This window comes from Leishmania braziliensis, chromosome 16 (genome assembly GCF_000002845.2).
Source record: "Leishmania braziliensis MHOM/BR/75/M2904 complete genome, chromosome 16".
In the NCBI taxonomy this organism is placed as follows: Eukaryota; Euglenozoa; class Kinetoplastea; order Trypanosomatida; family Trypanosomatidae; genus Leishmania; species Leishmania braziliensis.
This window is the reverse complement of record NC_009308.2, coordinates 334078-349538: the sequence shown is the minus strand read 5'-3', so window position 1 is coordinate 349538 and position 15461 is coordinate 334078. Positions and strand designations below refer to the sequence as shown.

The following is a 15461-nucleotide window of genomic DNA, read 5'->3' as shown; positions in this document are numbered from 1 at the left end:
AGTGTGAAGTAAGAAGTTGGTCTAAAGTAGTAAACGGAAGATAGCGTTCGCAATAGGCGCCTGAGAACACTATCGGAGACAGAAGTACTTTGCTTGTTTGAAGAAATCAAAGTATCCACCTACAGACTCCAATAATAAGTCTCTCTGGTACAGTCACCGGCAATTGAATGAAAAGCAACCAATAAAAAGAATGCATTTGTGTATAAAAATAAAAAAGGGGTGCGAAAAGACAGAGAGGTAACAAACTTCACTAGCTCTCAAACAAAATTTTGTACACGGAGATATTACTTGGTAAAGTGGCTCTCCACAAATCGAAGCATCAGTTCCGCCTGTGTAGTTAGACTGAACTTCTTGAGCGCATACTGTTCGCACTGGGGACCTTTTATCTTCTTCCAGTCCTCCACGAGCGCCTGCTTCACCGCAGCATAGACACGCTCAGCAACCTCGTCATTTGTACCTTCGTCCACCAAGGTACCAACCTCGTCGCTAACAAAGTCCAGCGGTCCACCGGATTTGGCACCAATCACAGGTGTTCCGCACCCCATGCACTCGATGAACACCAGTCCGAAGGGCTCCTCATGGCTCGGAAACACAGAGATATCCACGACAGTGTAGATATTGGCCAGATCAGGTTGGCTCTGAGGGCCCAGGAAGAAGGTGTCTTTCAGCCCCAGATCCTGATAAGCCATATCTACATACAGCTTCCGAGTTTCTTGGGACCCGGCACCAAAGATCAGAGTAAGGATCTTCTTGTCCTCTTTCTCCCACATACTGGCAGCTTTCAGGACGGAGTCGATTCGCTTCCAGTGAGCGAAGCGGCCACAAAAAACAACGACCCTGTCGTACGCGCTCACGTTAGGGATGCACTGACCAGGACGCACATTGCACTGCATGGATGAAAGCTGGGTGGCATCAAATCCGTCGTAGAGAACCTGGGGCATGTGACCAAAAGCCTTTTCGCGTGTCATCCCTGGCATTGGGTGAAACACCAGCTGGTTGTAACCGCAGGGTGTGATGGCGACGCGCTCAATGGGGAAAAGGGGGAACAGCTTTTCAAAGGTACTCTTCTGCTGCGCCGAGACGGCAAAAACACCAGAGACGTGACCAGTCCCCTCAAAGATACTCTTGGTGCCACGAATCCAGTCGTAGTACTTCATGGGAAACTCTGGAAGCTTATTGATTTCATTCTCGTACATCTTAAGAGCCGTTCCATGCGCAAAAACCACAAGTGGCACCTGTGGAATCCCCTGTGCCACACGACGCTCGTTGATCTCGGACATAATCACAGGATTCATGAAGCAATGATGAGCAAGAAAGAGGTCGATACGCTTGCCGTGCTTCTTCTCAATGTAGGCGATGAAATCAATGCACTCCTTCAGCAGAGTGTCGCAGTAGCTTGTCACCTCCTCATCGCTCATGGAATGCCATCTCTTGCTGCTCTGTGGTCCGACACTTTCACAGATGGGAATAGGGTGAGGAATCTCGTACACGCGGTAGTCGTCACGATCCGTTGGGGTCTTTTGGAGATCAGATGGCCATATTGAGTAGCAGTGGCAGCTATTCAGCATGTTCATGGCCACATGTTGACCTTGGTGAAGAATGCCAGACCCTGGGGCAAACTGCTCTGATCCCTGCCAGTTATTGGTGCCCAAGGCAAAGATCAGCCACTCCTTGGTCATTGTTGCTGTTTTTGAAAATGCGATGGCCAGTGAGATACAGGTCCTTTTGCAAACCGAGATAGGGAGTAGGAGACAAAGTGACTGCATAACCTCATAAATACTTCGCTCACACGTACAAAGAGCGCGGAGTAGAGAATATTAGTAAATAAAAAGAAAGGTAGTCATTCATGTCAACTCTAAACACCTTTCACACTGTTGATTGGAGCCTGACTAGATCGCTTCAGATGATTGGATCCATGGCCCGCTGAGGTGGGTGTTCAATTTCTTGCGTTTGGGAGGTAAAGTTGTATACATGAAAAGTCCAAGTGCTATTAGCCCCACCTTAGAGGCCCTTGAAGACAACAATCGCAATGAAACCCTTGTGAAACATGTACATCAGGTGCTTCACCTCGTAGGTGATCTCAAATCCGAATCCCTCGCCAATGACGCAATGCCAGGAAGGTCCAAACTTCTTGTCCATCTGCTCCTTCACGTACTTGGCAGCTAGCTCGTAGCTGTCCTCGTGTTTCTCCAGTGCGTTGACTACAATCTCTTTGCAGTCGACTCGCATCTCCTCGGACATGTCACTCGTCTTCTCTAGCGGGTAGTTGAGAGACTGGGTGTAGCGACGCACATATTCGAGGTTACATGGCCCTTCCGGCTCCTTGGCTTTGGTATCCATTTGCTTAAGCAGGGAATGCAACTCTGAGACTCCTTTATAGGGCAGAAAGAAAGGAACAGGAAAAAACAGTTAGGAGATCCTCATACGGTAAAGAGGTAGCAGTGGGAACTATAGCTCTCATCGCCCCGGATGGCAGACTTAAATCCATACTGGAGCTTCCCCATGGGTAGCAGCAAGCAGCGAGTGTTTCCTTAGTTTTACTTTTCTGTTGCATGTATGGACGAGGGATATTGACAAACACTTTCTTGAGCAAAATGAAATTTGTCGCTTACTAAGCATACTGACGAACATGCAGAGCATCTGCGTCTTGGTCCTCCTCCTCCTCCTCCTCCTCTCTCTTCACGAGCCCTGATTCCTTTTGAGGAAGTGAATGAGCTGGTACAGTAAGGTTAGGGAGTTCCTGGTCGACCTTCTGTGTCTCACCGAACTGCTCCAACTTGAGCAGCAGCTCGTCGTCATCCTGAACCCCGGCAAGGGGCTGGCTGAGCACAGCGTTGATCTGGTTGGCCTCTTCAATTGATTCACTAGCTTCATCCATGAGTCTCTCAATATCATCGATATTGAGCATTTTGTTAAGGTTCTCTAGTTCGCACTTTCCGACCTTCATGGCTGCAACCACTTCCCCTTGAATCTGGGTAAACTCGACGGTATCAATCAGGCGCTGCACATTGTCTAGCATGTCAGTCACTATTGAGATCTGTGATTGTTGCGCCTTCTCTCGCTTAAGACAGTACAGTGCCTTGCGCTTGTTCCCTGCACGCATGAATTCCTTCGCCTTCTCGTGCTCCAGGCTCGCAACGCGCTCATATTTGCGAATAGCTGCCTGTACATTGTCTCGCTGAAGCTTCAGCTGGAGGCGTGCTTTGTCAGAAGGTGTGATTTGCGACTTTTCTGGCTTCTCTGTCAACTGAGACAGTTTTGGCTTCGATTCGCCCAATCCCATTTTTGAGAACGGAAAACCACCAACAACGATCCCAGGTTATGCGATGTGTACGGAAAGGAACTACAAGAGAGGAGGAGAAGATTGAGCAGATAGAGAACAGAATAGGATAAGACCTGCCATGCAAGACTGCAAAGGCAGATGCACAGTCAGTCATGCGGGAACATGGGCAAGCCTTTCAGTCCTTGCGACACCCCAAAGTGTACCGCACCGGCTGCGACACGGCGCTTGTTAAGTAAGCCCCTGCGCCACGAGAGCGTTTCCCTCCGCCGCTTCAAAAAGTCATTAAAGCCACGACTCCCCGAATGACACAGGCCCCATGCACCCCCACCCCTTGGGATAGCGCCGCGCCCCCCATACCCGCCACACCCACACCCAGGGAAATCCCCGCCATCCCCCCTCACCACCCACACACACACACACACACCAGGAGAAAGCCACCACCCCCACCGCCACCCATTTTCAGAGGGATCCGAAAAGCTTTTCCACGCCAAAATCCACCAAAAAGGCCAGAGCCACACCAATTTTCCAGAGCGAGATTTCGTTTCACCCTTCCACTCTTATACCGCGGGACCTTTTGTGGCTGAAAAAGACCCGGCCCACCCCACAAGCCCGGCCCCCACGGTTTTTTCTCGCGGGCCGGCCGCCGCCCTCCGGGCGCGTTTGGCGGCGAAACGCCGGGCCCCCGGCCCCCCCCCAACCGCCCCCAAAACCCGGGACACGACCCCCGCAAAGGAACCAACAAAGCCAGCCGGCGCGGCATTAAGCGCCGTCGGATGAAAAACCGGCGCTTTTCCTGGCGCGCGGTAAACAATGACCTCACGGCAACCAAACACCAAAAGAGAACCCAAAACAGCCAACCAGGCGCAAGCTGCCACCACGCGCGCGCCAACACAATCCAAAACGCGACCCCACCACCACCGAGCTCCCGCCCACCGGCAGAAACAACGCAGCGAAGCCCACCCCCACAGCGCAAAGAGACCCCCCAGGACAAAAACGCGCCCCACGACAATCACCAGCGCCATACACCGTTCAAAAGAAAAAAAAAAAACAGAAAGTCTAGAACAAAACACCCCCACGGGGACCCCAAGAACGCCGCCACCGCGCATTGTTTTTTTTCTGATCCATGTTGCACCCCAGCAACGCGGAAAGCCGGGCCCTGAAAAAGCGTACATCGCAGGCAAACAGGATACAAACCAGACCTTCCCGCATTAGACTACAAACTTTCTTCAGAATTTGTGGAAAAGCTGAAATTACTCCGTATTCCTTACGGCTTGCCTCGGGGGAAAAAAAATGTGGGGGTATTTTTTAAGACGAGAAAAAAAACTTGGACAATACACATATGTAAATCAGGTTCAGGAAGCTACCCCATACTGCAATGACGAGAGCCCCTGTCTTTCTCTTACGCATGCCTTGCTCAAATGTGAAAAAAATAAAGCTAGTGACTACCTCGTATTTTCAGCTTTTTTATACAGCATGTCGTTTTTCAGCATCACCGCGTGTAAGGTGCGCTCGACTAAACTACAGCCAAAAGGGAACATCACAAACGGTGCTTTTCATCGAAGACTTGAATTTAGAAAAAAAAATCAAAAGCTTTCGGTAAAAAGACTTCACGAACAGGTTGGCCAGATGTCAAGAACAGCCGAAGCGTATTGCACATAGAATATTTTGAAGTAAATGAATCTATCTGCGCTAAATTTTCTCCAATGCAAGTCTTTCTTCCGCTGCCGAGCGCCGAAACTGACCACAGGCACCCCAAGGGGGCCCACCAGGCTGTTGGTTTCCAGCATTTCGCTGTTCCTAGGAAAGCTGAAAGGCGGCCTGTGTGAAGGTAGGTAGAAGAGAAAGTGAAAGACTTCATAGTGGCATAACGGATCGCTGGCATGATGGTGGAATTTTTTTCGTTCGTAAGCAAATGACACCGGGACCGCCTGCCAGGTTGGATGTCTGCGGGAAAAAAAAGCGGCGCAAAACATTCCCAATGAATTCATCTTTTGCGATGCGCAATGCGGAAATGAAATGCATCAATGGTGATCACTTTTGAAGACTTGACTTGACCTCGAAGGTGCGGATTCTTTTGTTGGGTTTGGGTTCCTCTTGGGGTTTGTTAGCCTGCGGGGGTGGTCTGGCGAAGTGGCGCTTTATCTCCCTTGGGGATGGCGGGGGACAAAAGGGCGATTTTCATTCGTGCAGGCGACAGGGGTAATCTGGGGGGCAGGCGTCTGTCTTCTGAATTCTCTGAAGGCACCTGCTGAGAGAAAAAGATGCGGACAGCATAGCGTATGCTTTTTGTCGGGGTGGTGTGCTTTTTTTAATCTTTCCCATGCCATGATGCCCGGCCGGCTGCTTTGTTTTCGTGTTTTGGCACTCGGGGGAGGGGGTCTGCGGGGTGTTGTTGTTTGGGGTTCTCGTGGTTTGGTTAGCTCCGTTCGGGTGGTGGTGGGGCGGGCTTTCGCCGCGCGGCTTTTGGGGAGGGGGCGGCGGCCCGGCGCCAGGAAGCGCCCTCGCGGAAGAGAGCGCATCATTTTCCTATTCGAAAGAGTGTTGCCGGCATTTTCACCACGTCAGCGGGCCTTGCTGGCCAGGCGCCGCCTTCGGTGATGGTGGTTGCGTCCCGTTTTGGGGTTTCCTTAAGGCTGGCTTTTTGGCGTGGCTTCCTTCTTGGTGCTCATCGTCGTTTGGTGCGGGAAGGGGTTGTGGGTATGGCCTGTGACAGGGGGTGTCGTTCCCCGTGGCGCTCGTTGGGGGACTCGCGGTGCGGTGGTTTTGGGCTCTTGTGCGTTTTCCTCGTGGCCGGCCCTTTGTTGTCAGCGCGCCGGTGGTGCGGGGTGCCGAAGGCTTTGTTTTTCTCCCCGTGGCACCGCAGAAAGGGTTTTCTCCAGTTTCCAAAAAAGCTGCCCGCCGTGCCGTCTTCCAATTTGGGGGGCGGCGCTGTCCACATTTTTACCCACCGGGCTTGCGGGGGGTCGCGCCCGCGCGCGACTCTCTGGTCCCGGGGATGGTTTTTCGGGGGGGGGGCGCGCCGTCTTGCGGCCCCTGCGCCCCCCAAAGGCAAGGCGAATTCGCGCAAAGGCGCGCATAACGCAGTTTGGCGCGGGCAGACTTGTGGGACAGCCAAACACAAGAAGACTTTTTGCGTTTGTTCATTCGGCAAACTACGGGGTGCATGGCGTCACGCGTTTCGGTTTGTGGGCGAGGTACCGTGATACGCGCATTTGTTTTCAAGACTCGCTGGAAAATTTCTGACTTGGACACGCTTCTGCAGTCGTAAGGTAGGGGTCTGCGCGGTGATCTTAAGATCGGAAGGGGGCGTGGGGAGCCGAAGGACGAATAGGACTTCGAATACATCCTGACACTGGTGAGTTTTTTTCGTGCTTCGAACGCGCTGAAACGAGGATGGCAATCTTCAAATGTGATAAATTGAAGGCAGAAAAAAAGCATGTCCAAGACTATTTCATGACTTGCAACGTCTCAAAGAAGAGGAATTCATAGTCTTTGATTTTGATGAGCGGTGTGCAAGAGATTTCCCAACTGGAAGTCTGCCGTCTCGTGAATCTTGACGAACAGTGCATTCCGTACGTACGTTTAATTACAAAGAGACACTTATGCTTTTTTGCACCATCACAGCTACAACTATGCTACTTGCAGCTGCTCTCTCAAAAAACCTGTGCTACCATGACTAATTGCTGACACTTTCTGCGTTTCTTCAGTACCTCCTACAATATTCATTCTGCACAAAAGTAATTGCTGCCTCTAAAACATCCATTTTTAGTGAACTGCTTCCTTTCGATATATTCCGTTCACTCCCAAAAGCACCACTACTCAACTCAATGGGCTGCAACACTTCCAAGGCTGCTCCGAAGTCTGGAGAGGATAGGACTGCCGCCGAGCGCAAGGCTGCGTGGGAGAAGATCCGCCAGAGCCTACCCCGCCAGAGGACCCCTGAGGACAAGGAGCGCCACGTATTGTTGTTCAAGAAGTTCGATAATAGCGAATCTGGGAAGCTCACAATGGAGGAGGTCTACCAGGGCTGCGTGGATATTCTTCAGCTTGATGAGTTCACAACGCGCCTGCGCGACATCGTGCAGAGAGCCTTCAGCAAGGCCAAAAGCATGGGCAACACCGCTGACGACGGCCAGGAAAGCTCTGACTACGTTGAGCTCTTGGAGTTCCGCCTGATGCTGTGCTACATCTACGACTACTTCGAGCTCACCGTCATGTTCGACGAGATTGACACCTCCGGCAATATGCTGGTGAGCGCGAAAGAGTTCAAGGCTGCCCTGCCGAGAATTGGTGAGTGGGGCGTTGCCATCGAGGATCCAGACAAAATATTCAAGGAGATCGACACGAACAGCACTGGGCAGGTGACATTTGACGAATTCGCTGCGTGGGCCACTGGATGCAAGCTTCAATCTGACGCAGATGCTATGAAGTCCGAGTAGCACCTGTGCCTGCTACCGTGTGATCCTCAGCAAACAAAAAGGAATGAAGACAACAAGAACACAAAGAAAGATCTGTGACTATCGGGAGGAAGGTCTGTGAGGCCGTGAGACCTCTTCGCGTCCAGTACTTACTTATCTCATGGGCATACTTTTTTTTCTTGCCGCTGAGCTTTTCCTAGTTTTTTTTTTTTGTACTTGTTCTTGTGTGTTTTCTAATGTATTATGTCTTTTCCCCATATCCCCCCTTTTGATTGATTCTGTGCATTTTTTGGTTATCTTATTCAGATTCACTGCGCATCGTGTAGAGTGATATGTACAGACAAAATGAAGAAATTGAAGAAGAAAAAAAAGTTACATACGTGGTCGACACTGAGTCACAACAGCAAGAAAGAACAAGCCTTGGCTATATCTACTATATGAAAGTAGAAATGATTCTATTTGACCTTGGCTGAAGCAGACTTGCAGTACTGACTTTGGCGGCGCGATGTTGAGTTAAATTGCTTGAGCTTTTTATTCTCCCCTTTCCTGCAGCCTCCTCTAATGTAATATACATCTCCACTCTGGAGTTTTATTCATTTATGTGTAGCTTAAAACTTGGAAATCAATTGTTCGGTGCCTGGTAGAATAAAAGACAAGCTGACTATTTCCCTCTGACTTCACTCCTACTCGGCTTGAAGAAAGTTTTTTTTTTCGCTGCTAATTCCTTTGCGACAGATCAGGTTAGAGTTCGGGATCGCTGGTGTTACTCGATGTGCTATTTCTGTGAGATTAGCGCTCTACACTGGAGATAATTCGATAATATACCAGTCTCTCTGCTAGTCTCCCCATTCAATCACTAGCTCTCGTGCTTCACAATTTCTCTTCTCTTTCCAGCTAAAGCAAAAAAAAAAAAAGAAATGAACCCAATTACTTGTTTAATTTTCAACCACTCTAGTTTCATTCGAAAAATGGCTATATCTCCTTCTAGTCTGCTACATCATCTCTGGTAACATGCAACACAAGGATCATCGAAGAACACAAAACTGCGTGGGAGAAGATCCGCCAGAGCCTACCCCGCCAGAGGACCCCTGAGGACAAGGAGCGCCACGTATTGTTGTTCAAGAAGTTCGATAATAGCGAATCTGGGAAGCTCACAATGGAGGAGGTCTACCAGGGCTGCGTGGATATTCTTCAGCTTGATGAGTTCACAACGCGCCTGCGCGACATCGTGCAGAGAGCCTTCAGCAAGGCCAAAAGCATGGGCAACACCGCTGACGACGGCCAGGAAAGCTCTGACTACGTTGAGCTCTTGGAGTTCCGCCTGATGCTGTGCTACATCTACGACTACTTCGAGCTCACCGTCATGTTCGACGAGATTGACACCTCCGGCAATATGCTGGTGAGCGCGAAAGAGTTCAAGGCTGCCCTGCCGAGAATTGGTGAGTGGGGCGTTGCCATCGAGGATCCAGACAAAATATTCAAGGAGATCGACACGAACAGCACTGGGCAGGTGACATTTGACGAATTCGCTGCGTGGGCCACTGGATGCAAGCTGAACACTAAGGGTGACCCAGGCAACAGAAAGAAATAGACTTGACACCCCACAGGCTCATGTGCAGTTGCGCATCATGTAAAGAAGAAAAGCTAATCTCTCTTTACTCCCTTTCCCCAGCTTTGCTTTTATTAGAGAGAAGAATCACACTCTCCCTCGCTTATATTTTCCTCCTGCTGAATTCTACAGTGCACAAGCACAACGTATTTTCTTGTATCAAGTTGAGTCCACGAGCAAGTAGAGGTCGCGTCTTGTGTCAACTCTTCTACAAAGCATACATCACGTTGAGCGCTTTTCATTTTTCGCTCTCCTTTAGGCCCACTTTTTGTGCCCTTTTCTGGTGCCTTTGTGATTCACGTTGATGAATTACAAGGCGGTTACGTAGTTGTGTTACTGAGTTACAATTTGAAAGAGTTGAGAGGCGTACAAGCACTTCCTTTTCTTAGATAGACTCAGTCTTTCTTTTCTGAGGTTTCTTTTCTGTAATTTACTTTCCCCAATGTGCATGAGCGCTTTCCGTATCGGGTGATGCGCGCAGTAACTGTGGCGTCAATCTGTGATCTTGCACTCCTTGTCTCGGGATAATAAGATCGTTTCTCTTTTCTCCCGGAGTTTCCCTTATATGTTTTTATTTCTATTTTTTTTTTTTCTATTCATGATTGAATACCCAAGGGTCTGCAAAGCAACGACAAAAATAAAAGCAAGACCAACAGAAATTCGCCATAGCATAAGGTGAACTTGCTGTTTTCTGAGTACTGCTCTTTGCAGGCTGTTCTGCCACTCTACTTCGTGCATTGAAAGACGCTTCGACATGTTTCAGAGGTACAGCAGTGACAACTGGGTGCAGTGCGCCATACATCTACACTGATGTATCTGCATAGCTTCGCTACTGCGGAAGTGCAGCAACAAATCAAGTGCTCTATGCGACTCCCTTTTAGTGGAGTACTATGTGGTCGTTTCGCTCTCCCTTCGTCCACGAAAAAATGCTGTTCATTTTTTTCTTGTTTTTTTTTTTTTCTTTGCGTACGCGATGGTGGCTCGTCAGCGGATGGGAGGCATATTTGTCAAGGGCGCTGAGCGGCTTGACTGAACGAGAACTTCCCTCTTCTGCACCTGCTGTCTCCTTCAGAGGGCACCTGAGAGAGTGGTCAAGCAGCCCCTTTCTTTTTATAGACGAAGACGGACGCACATACAGGCTCAACCGAGTTGTAACTCCCGCTGCATGCCGCAAGGTGCAGGCAAAAGGGGCCCCCTTTTCTCTCATCATTGGACTTCCTAGCAATGGGGTGCACTTCCTCCTCTCTTTCGTTTCGTGATGTATACATCGACCTCCAACAGCGCTGGGGTCTAGACCCAAAGTTGTACGGGGTATTGGAACCGAACGGTGTTAGTGAAAGATCGAGTGTCTTTGCGTCACGCGCGAGCGATGCAGCGCGGCAGGCGTCCCAGGAGTTCCTCTTACGAGACGGACGCCTTTTCACGTGCGATTCCCTCCTAGTCGAACAGGCCTCTCTTCTGAAGTATTTCTTATTTCCTAGTGAGGGAAAAGACACACCACATCCGTACAATGCAGTCCTATTTCGGCGATTGCTGTCCGTCGTGTCAGCAGAACATGCTCGTCACGCCGCAACAGAGGTGTTTAGCATCATCCGAGAGGGCAGTTTCATCTCCCGGTGGGACTACCGAGTTTGGATGGTTGCATGTTGTGAGTTCTACCATGTGCTGGCGGTACTCCAAGAGCAAAAAGCACTCCCTAAATCAACAAAGGCGTTCATGAAGGCGCTCGCGCGGCTATCGGAGCAAAGTGCTTTGCTCCAACAAAGCACCGAGGGTACAGTGCTGTTCCAAGATACGCTGGAGGAGGTATGGAGGGAGGGATCGGCAGTTCAACTCACCTCGTCCATGCTAGAGGGACTTGCCATGGAACAGCTCCACTCTCAAATGCCCTCCGTCCTGGCATACACCCCCAAAAGTACAAGCACATCCACAGCGACTTCAAGCGATGACTCTCTAGCGCCACGACTCATTGCTCTAGCGACAGAGTACGAAAAACGGGTTGTTCCGATGACGGAGCGGCAGAGCAGTAATCCCCTCTGCAGCTGTGACATCGCCTCGGTGCGTTCGAGCGTCTCCCTTCTGGTGTTTGCTGAGTGGGCCGCAATGGAGTGTGCGCTCTCTTTCTGCGGCCCGGAGGAGGACTTTGCGTCATACGGAGTCGCACCAGTGCCGCTCTCCTCAGTATTGCTACAGCCCAAGAACAGCCTGCGACAGCAGTGGCGCACGCGACTGCTTCATCTGAGTGAAGTCAAGTGCGAGCTAGCGGAACTGGAGCCGCTCGGTCATCTCTCCGAAGCCTACGGGCAGCTTCTAGCGAAAAAGGAAGCCCTCGAAAGGGAGATGGAGAAGCAAGTCGAGAGGTGGCGCGGCAACTGCGAGGCGCTGTCGGCTGAGGATGTCGAGGGCATGTGCTGGGGACTGTTGGAGGTGAGAGAGTCTCTGCCGAATCGGACCGTGCACCAAATTTTGTCGCGCAAGGCGTTTGAGCACACTTCTGGAGTCGGCGGCACTATTTCGACTACTAGCCAGCTGTGTAATTACTTGAGGCACTACCTGGCACTCCATGATTTGTACTGCGACGTCCTCATCCACCAGTTGAAGCGGTCGGATCTGGAGGGTTTGGACGACGAGTCATGCTTGCCAAGGCCTACTGATTTCGACACCTTCCGCATCGTATTAGTCGCAGCGCAGGCGAGGCATGACACCTGCCTCGATCCTCTCCTGGGCTCTGCCGCAGGGTGCGGGCCTCTGAGAGCAGCATTGACCCTGGATATTATGCGTCGTCTTTTCAACTCCGTTGCCGAGAACGACATGGAAGATGGCGTGAGAGGCGTCAGCTTTGATGCACTTTGCGCGATGGTGGTGCGAGGTCTCGCGCAGGGGCGCCACGTATCCCTGTCCCTGCGCTCTATCGATGAACTCCGTAGTGCAGTTGGCATAGACCAAACGAAGCAGCGACACGCCTTCATCGAGTCTTTTCTCCGTGAGGTCTTCACCCTCAATCAGGAGGGCTTATCCGCATGCGGCCCACTGTTGGCCGCGAAAGCGCTTGAGGCCGTGGGGGGGCTGCCTCAGTACACCGATCACAGCGCCTGCGTAGCTGCGATGGTGGTGCGGTATGCCTCCCTTGAGCCTCGCTGCTGGTGTGCTCTTTCTGCTAGTGACGAGGTCGAGTTGGCAGCGGTGACAAGGTGGCTGTACCGGCTACGTTCTGAGTCACTTGATCGTCTGTCACTCATGGAGAACTCTACATGCATGGAGTTTGCTGTGCGCACACTTTTCTGCGTCGCTGCTGCGCAACGCGGCTTCGAGGACACTGCACCGAGGGCCGAAAAATCGGTGAATTCTGATATCAGCTTCGGTGTCGTTCAGCTCAGCGCGACGCGGCCACTGATGACCACCGGCGTAACTCAGGCTCATTTTGTCCGTGCTATGGCGGCTATTTGCAAGTACCTGGAGTGTCCGGCGGATGTGTTGTTGAATAACTCAAACGCCCTTTTGCTCCCGACGAGCAGCGCGACCGATGTCCTTGCCACCCTAACGATGAGCCCCCAATTCACTGTTGAGAGTGCTTTTCGGTCTTTCCAGGGTGTGCCGCACTCGGCGGTCGACTGCCACGGTTACGACGACGGCGAAGTCGAACAACGGAATGCACCGGACAGGACACCAACAGCGAGGGTGCGTCAAATTCTTTTTGTGATTGTGTTCAACTACACGCGTCAGCACTGCTTCATGGACTGGAGGACCCACACGCAGTACGCTGACGGCTCCGTCACGTCTTCAGCGGCGGAGGACGGCAGCAGCGGTGACTACCCGAAGTGGGAGGGTGAGAGCACGCTGCTGGCCCTCAGCCACGCAATGCCACTGCAAACTCTCGTCGGTTGCTATCGAGTCTTTGCTCAGTTGACTGAGCGGGAAGCACAGCGAAACGGACCCGCGGAAAGTGCACGCGGTAGGCAGTCGCTCTTTCTCCATGCATTATATACGAGATACATGCTCTTCTTTCAGCAGCTTCACCTTGACGAGGACCACGTGGCTGAAGTGGGCGCGCGCGCGCTTCAGTTCATAGTAAGCCAAAGTGGTTGCGGCACCTGCGACCATGGCGAGCTGGGCATCACCCGCCGCGGCTTCAGCTCCTTCTTGCAGTTTATCTTGGGGTACTTGATGACGGAAAAAGCGTACGAATCGGCGGTGGAAGCCAACACGGGGGTGAGGGGTGTCGCTCAGGATGGGACTGTAGAAGTGTTTCTCTCGGAGCAAGACTGCCTGAGCCTACTAGCGTACTTTGGTCGCCTTACTAAAGGTGGTATTTCGGCCATTCCTACGCTTGAAGAGGCGCAGCTATGGCTTCGATCCCATTGCTTCGAAAACACATACAAAGGGTTCATCTCGCTGCAAAACATGTGTCTCTGGTACGGCTCTTATCGTGCGGAGCATTACGCGCTGGAGTCCTTGTACGATTGGTGGAGGGAGTCCTATGCGCAGCGCATCCCCTTCACAGCGTCCACAGAGCACCGCTGCGAGCGGCAGTCCACGATGCGGGAGATTCTCCGCCTAAAGCAGCATCGCGAGCACTTGTCAGAATCGTACCCAGTCGAGGCTTCTGAGGACGAAGACGGCTTCCTTCCAGTTGAGATCACCTCTGCTGTGCTGGAGCGCCGCTGGGGCGTCAGAGAAGTAACCACTCGCGTCTTTGGCATGGACGAAGAATCAACCGCTGGGGCAACGCCACCTGGTGACAGAGGAGAGGCGCAAGCATCTTCCTCTTCCTCGTCAGTGCCACGGTGGTTGGACAGCTGTGAGTGCGGGTCCAACGCGGCGCTTCACCACACCGACCCTGGCTCTCGCAAGGTGCACCGCCGTGATTTCCGTTTCTTCTTGCAGTACATGCATCACTTTGTCTCTGCGTACATTAGCCTGTACTACGCCCTCGCGGTGCTAGAGGCTTCTTCAGGCGCCGTGTCTTCTGACGGCAGTGTGCATAGAGTCCCCAGCACCCCAGCAGAGTATCAAGAAAAAATGACAGAGCTACTTTCGCAGAGCCTGCTCCCCCTTCTTCCTTTGATCGCAATGCCCGCAGAGATGTCAAGTACGCTATCCAGCGTAGTGACCGACCTGTGGCATGATATGCAGACGACAGGCATCGTGCCGGATGTGACCTGCCGGCGTGGTGCACACTCCATTGCCGCTTTCCTCGTGAGCCACTCGCACCTCCTCTCCTATCGCGTTCGTCAGTCATACTTGGAGGGCATCGAGGCCCAAGACATCCATGAGATGCTGAACACCCAAGGTGCCCTTCTCGGCGAGATGGGCAGCTACGATACCTCTGCAAAGTTGTCCTACTGGGAGTGCCTTCGCGTTCTGCTGCCCTTTGGTCCGTCACTGCATCAGCGTCAGCGGCGTCGCGAGCTCTTTATGTGGATGGACCACCGTCAGCGTGGGTACCTGACGATGTCCGACATCGCGCGCGGGCTCATGGACAGGGTTCAACTGCAGTCCTTTCGTGCAGACTTCAGCGCAGCGCTCCTGCGCGCTTTCAGAGCGACCAAAGACGTAGCGGCAGAACGTCAGAATGTGATATATCTCACACAGCACACGGAGGAGCAGGTGCTCATGCCGTGGGAGTTCAATGCCTTCCTGGCGTATCTCTATCGGTACCTCGAACTGTACTTCATGTTTGATGTGCTGACGTGCGGCGGTCATGTCCACCCGGAAACGCTCCACGTCGTGCAGAAGCAGCAGCGATATGACACCGCTGACCCAGATGAGGGCAGGTCAGGCGGAGAGTCCGTTGGGGCTAGGAGGAACAAACGAGCGGATGGTGCCGAAGATGCAGCTGTTGCTGCGGACGGCGTGGCAGTGACTCTGCACACTCGCAGCGCTGCGGTTGACCTCTATGAGGCATCCACACGGCCCTATCAAATCACGCTGGAGGCGGGACTAATGAAGAAGGAGGTGTCGCTGGCTCAGTTCCGTATAGCACGTCAGCTTCTCCGTCAATGGGGTGCACATGTTGAAAACCCCGTGGAGGTGTTTGAGCACGTCGACCGGCGGTGCCATGAGGAGGGAACGATGCTCTTCAACGGATTTGCCATCTGGGCGTCTGAGCACGATCTCCATCCAGCAGCGAATGACTACGGGTATGTCGACT

The 15461-nt window shown here is 52.1% G+C and overlaps 6 protein-coding genes across 6 annotated transcripts in view; 3 read left to right on the top strand and 3 right to left on the bottom strand.

The window, feature by feature from the left end:
• Positions 1 to 284: 284 nt before the first annotated feature.
• LBRM_16_0960 (sucrose-phosphate synthase-like protein) lies at positions 285 to 1766 on the bottom strand (the record flags this gene model as incomplete). The annotated part of the gene is made up of 1 exon (XM_001563648.2): positions 285 to 1766. The coding sequence occupies one exon, from the start codon at positions 1764 to 1766 to the stop codon at positions 285 to 287; it is 1482 nt and encodes a 493-aa protein (XP_001563698.2).
• A 235-nt stretch (positions 1767 to 2001) lies between these two features.
• On the bottom strand, positions 2002 to 2340 carry LBRM_16_0950 (putative dynein light chain; the record flags this gene model as incomplete). Its single annotated transcript, XM_001563647.1, has 1 exon — positions 2002 to 2340. One exon carries the CDS (start codon positions 2338 to 2340, stop codon positions 2002 to 2004), a length of 339 nt encoding a protein of 112 aa, XP_001563697.1.
• A 271-nt stretch (positions 2341 to 2611) lies between these two features.
• Positions 2612 to 3283, bottom strand: LBRM_16_0940 (conserved hypothetical protein; the record flags this gene model as incomplete). The annotated part of the gene is made up of 1 exon (XM_001563646.1): positions 2612 to 3283. One exon carries the CDS (start codon positions 3281 to 3283, stop codon positions 2612 to 2614), a length of 672 nt encoding a protein of 223 aa, XP_001563696.1.
• A 3827-nt stretch (positions 3284 to 7110) lies between these two features.
• Positions 7111 to 7722, top strand: LBRM_16_0930 (putative flagellar calcium-binding protein; the record flags this gene model as incomplete). The annotated part of the gene is made up of 1 exon (XM_001563645.1): positions 7111 to 7722. The coding sequence occupies one exon, from the start codon at positions 7111 to 7113 to the stop codon at positions 7720 to 7722; it is 612 nt and encodes a 203-aa protein (XP_001563695.1).
• A 1135-nt stretch (positions 7723 to 8857) lies between these two features.
• Positions 8858 to 9292, top strand: LBRM_16_0920 (putative flagellar calcium-binding protein; the record flags this gene model as incomplete). The annotated part of the gene is made up of 1 exon (XM_001563644.1): positions 8858 to 9292. One exon carries the CDS (start codon positions 8858 to 8860, stop codon positions 9290 to 9292), a length of 435 nt encoding a protein of 144 aa, XP_001563694.1.
• Positions 9293 to 10534: 1242 nt separating this feature from the next.
• Positions 10535 to 15461, top strand: part of LBRM_16_0910 (conserved hypothetical protein) — a gene marked incomplete at both ends in the record, with an annotated part of 4974 nt that continues 47 nt past the window's right edge. Inside the window, one exon of the mRNA XM_001563643.2 lies at positions 10535 to 15461. This exon is cut by the window's right edge and continues 47 nt beyond it. Coding sequence (XP_001563693.1) covers positions 10535 to 15461 — 4927 coding nt within the window.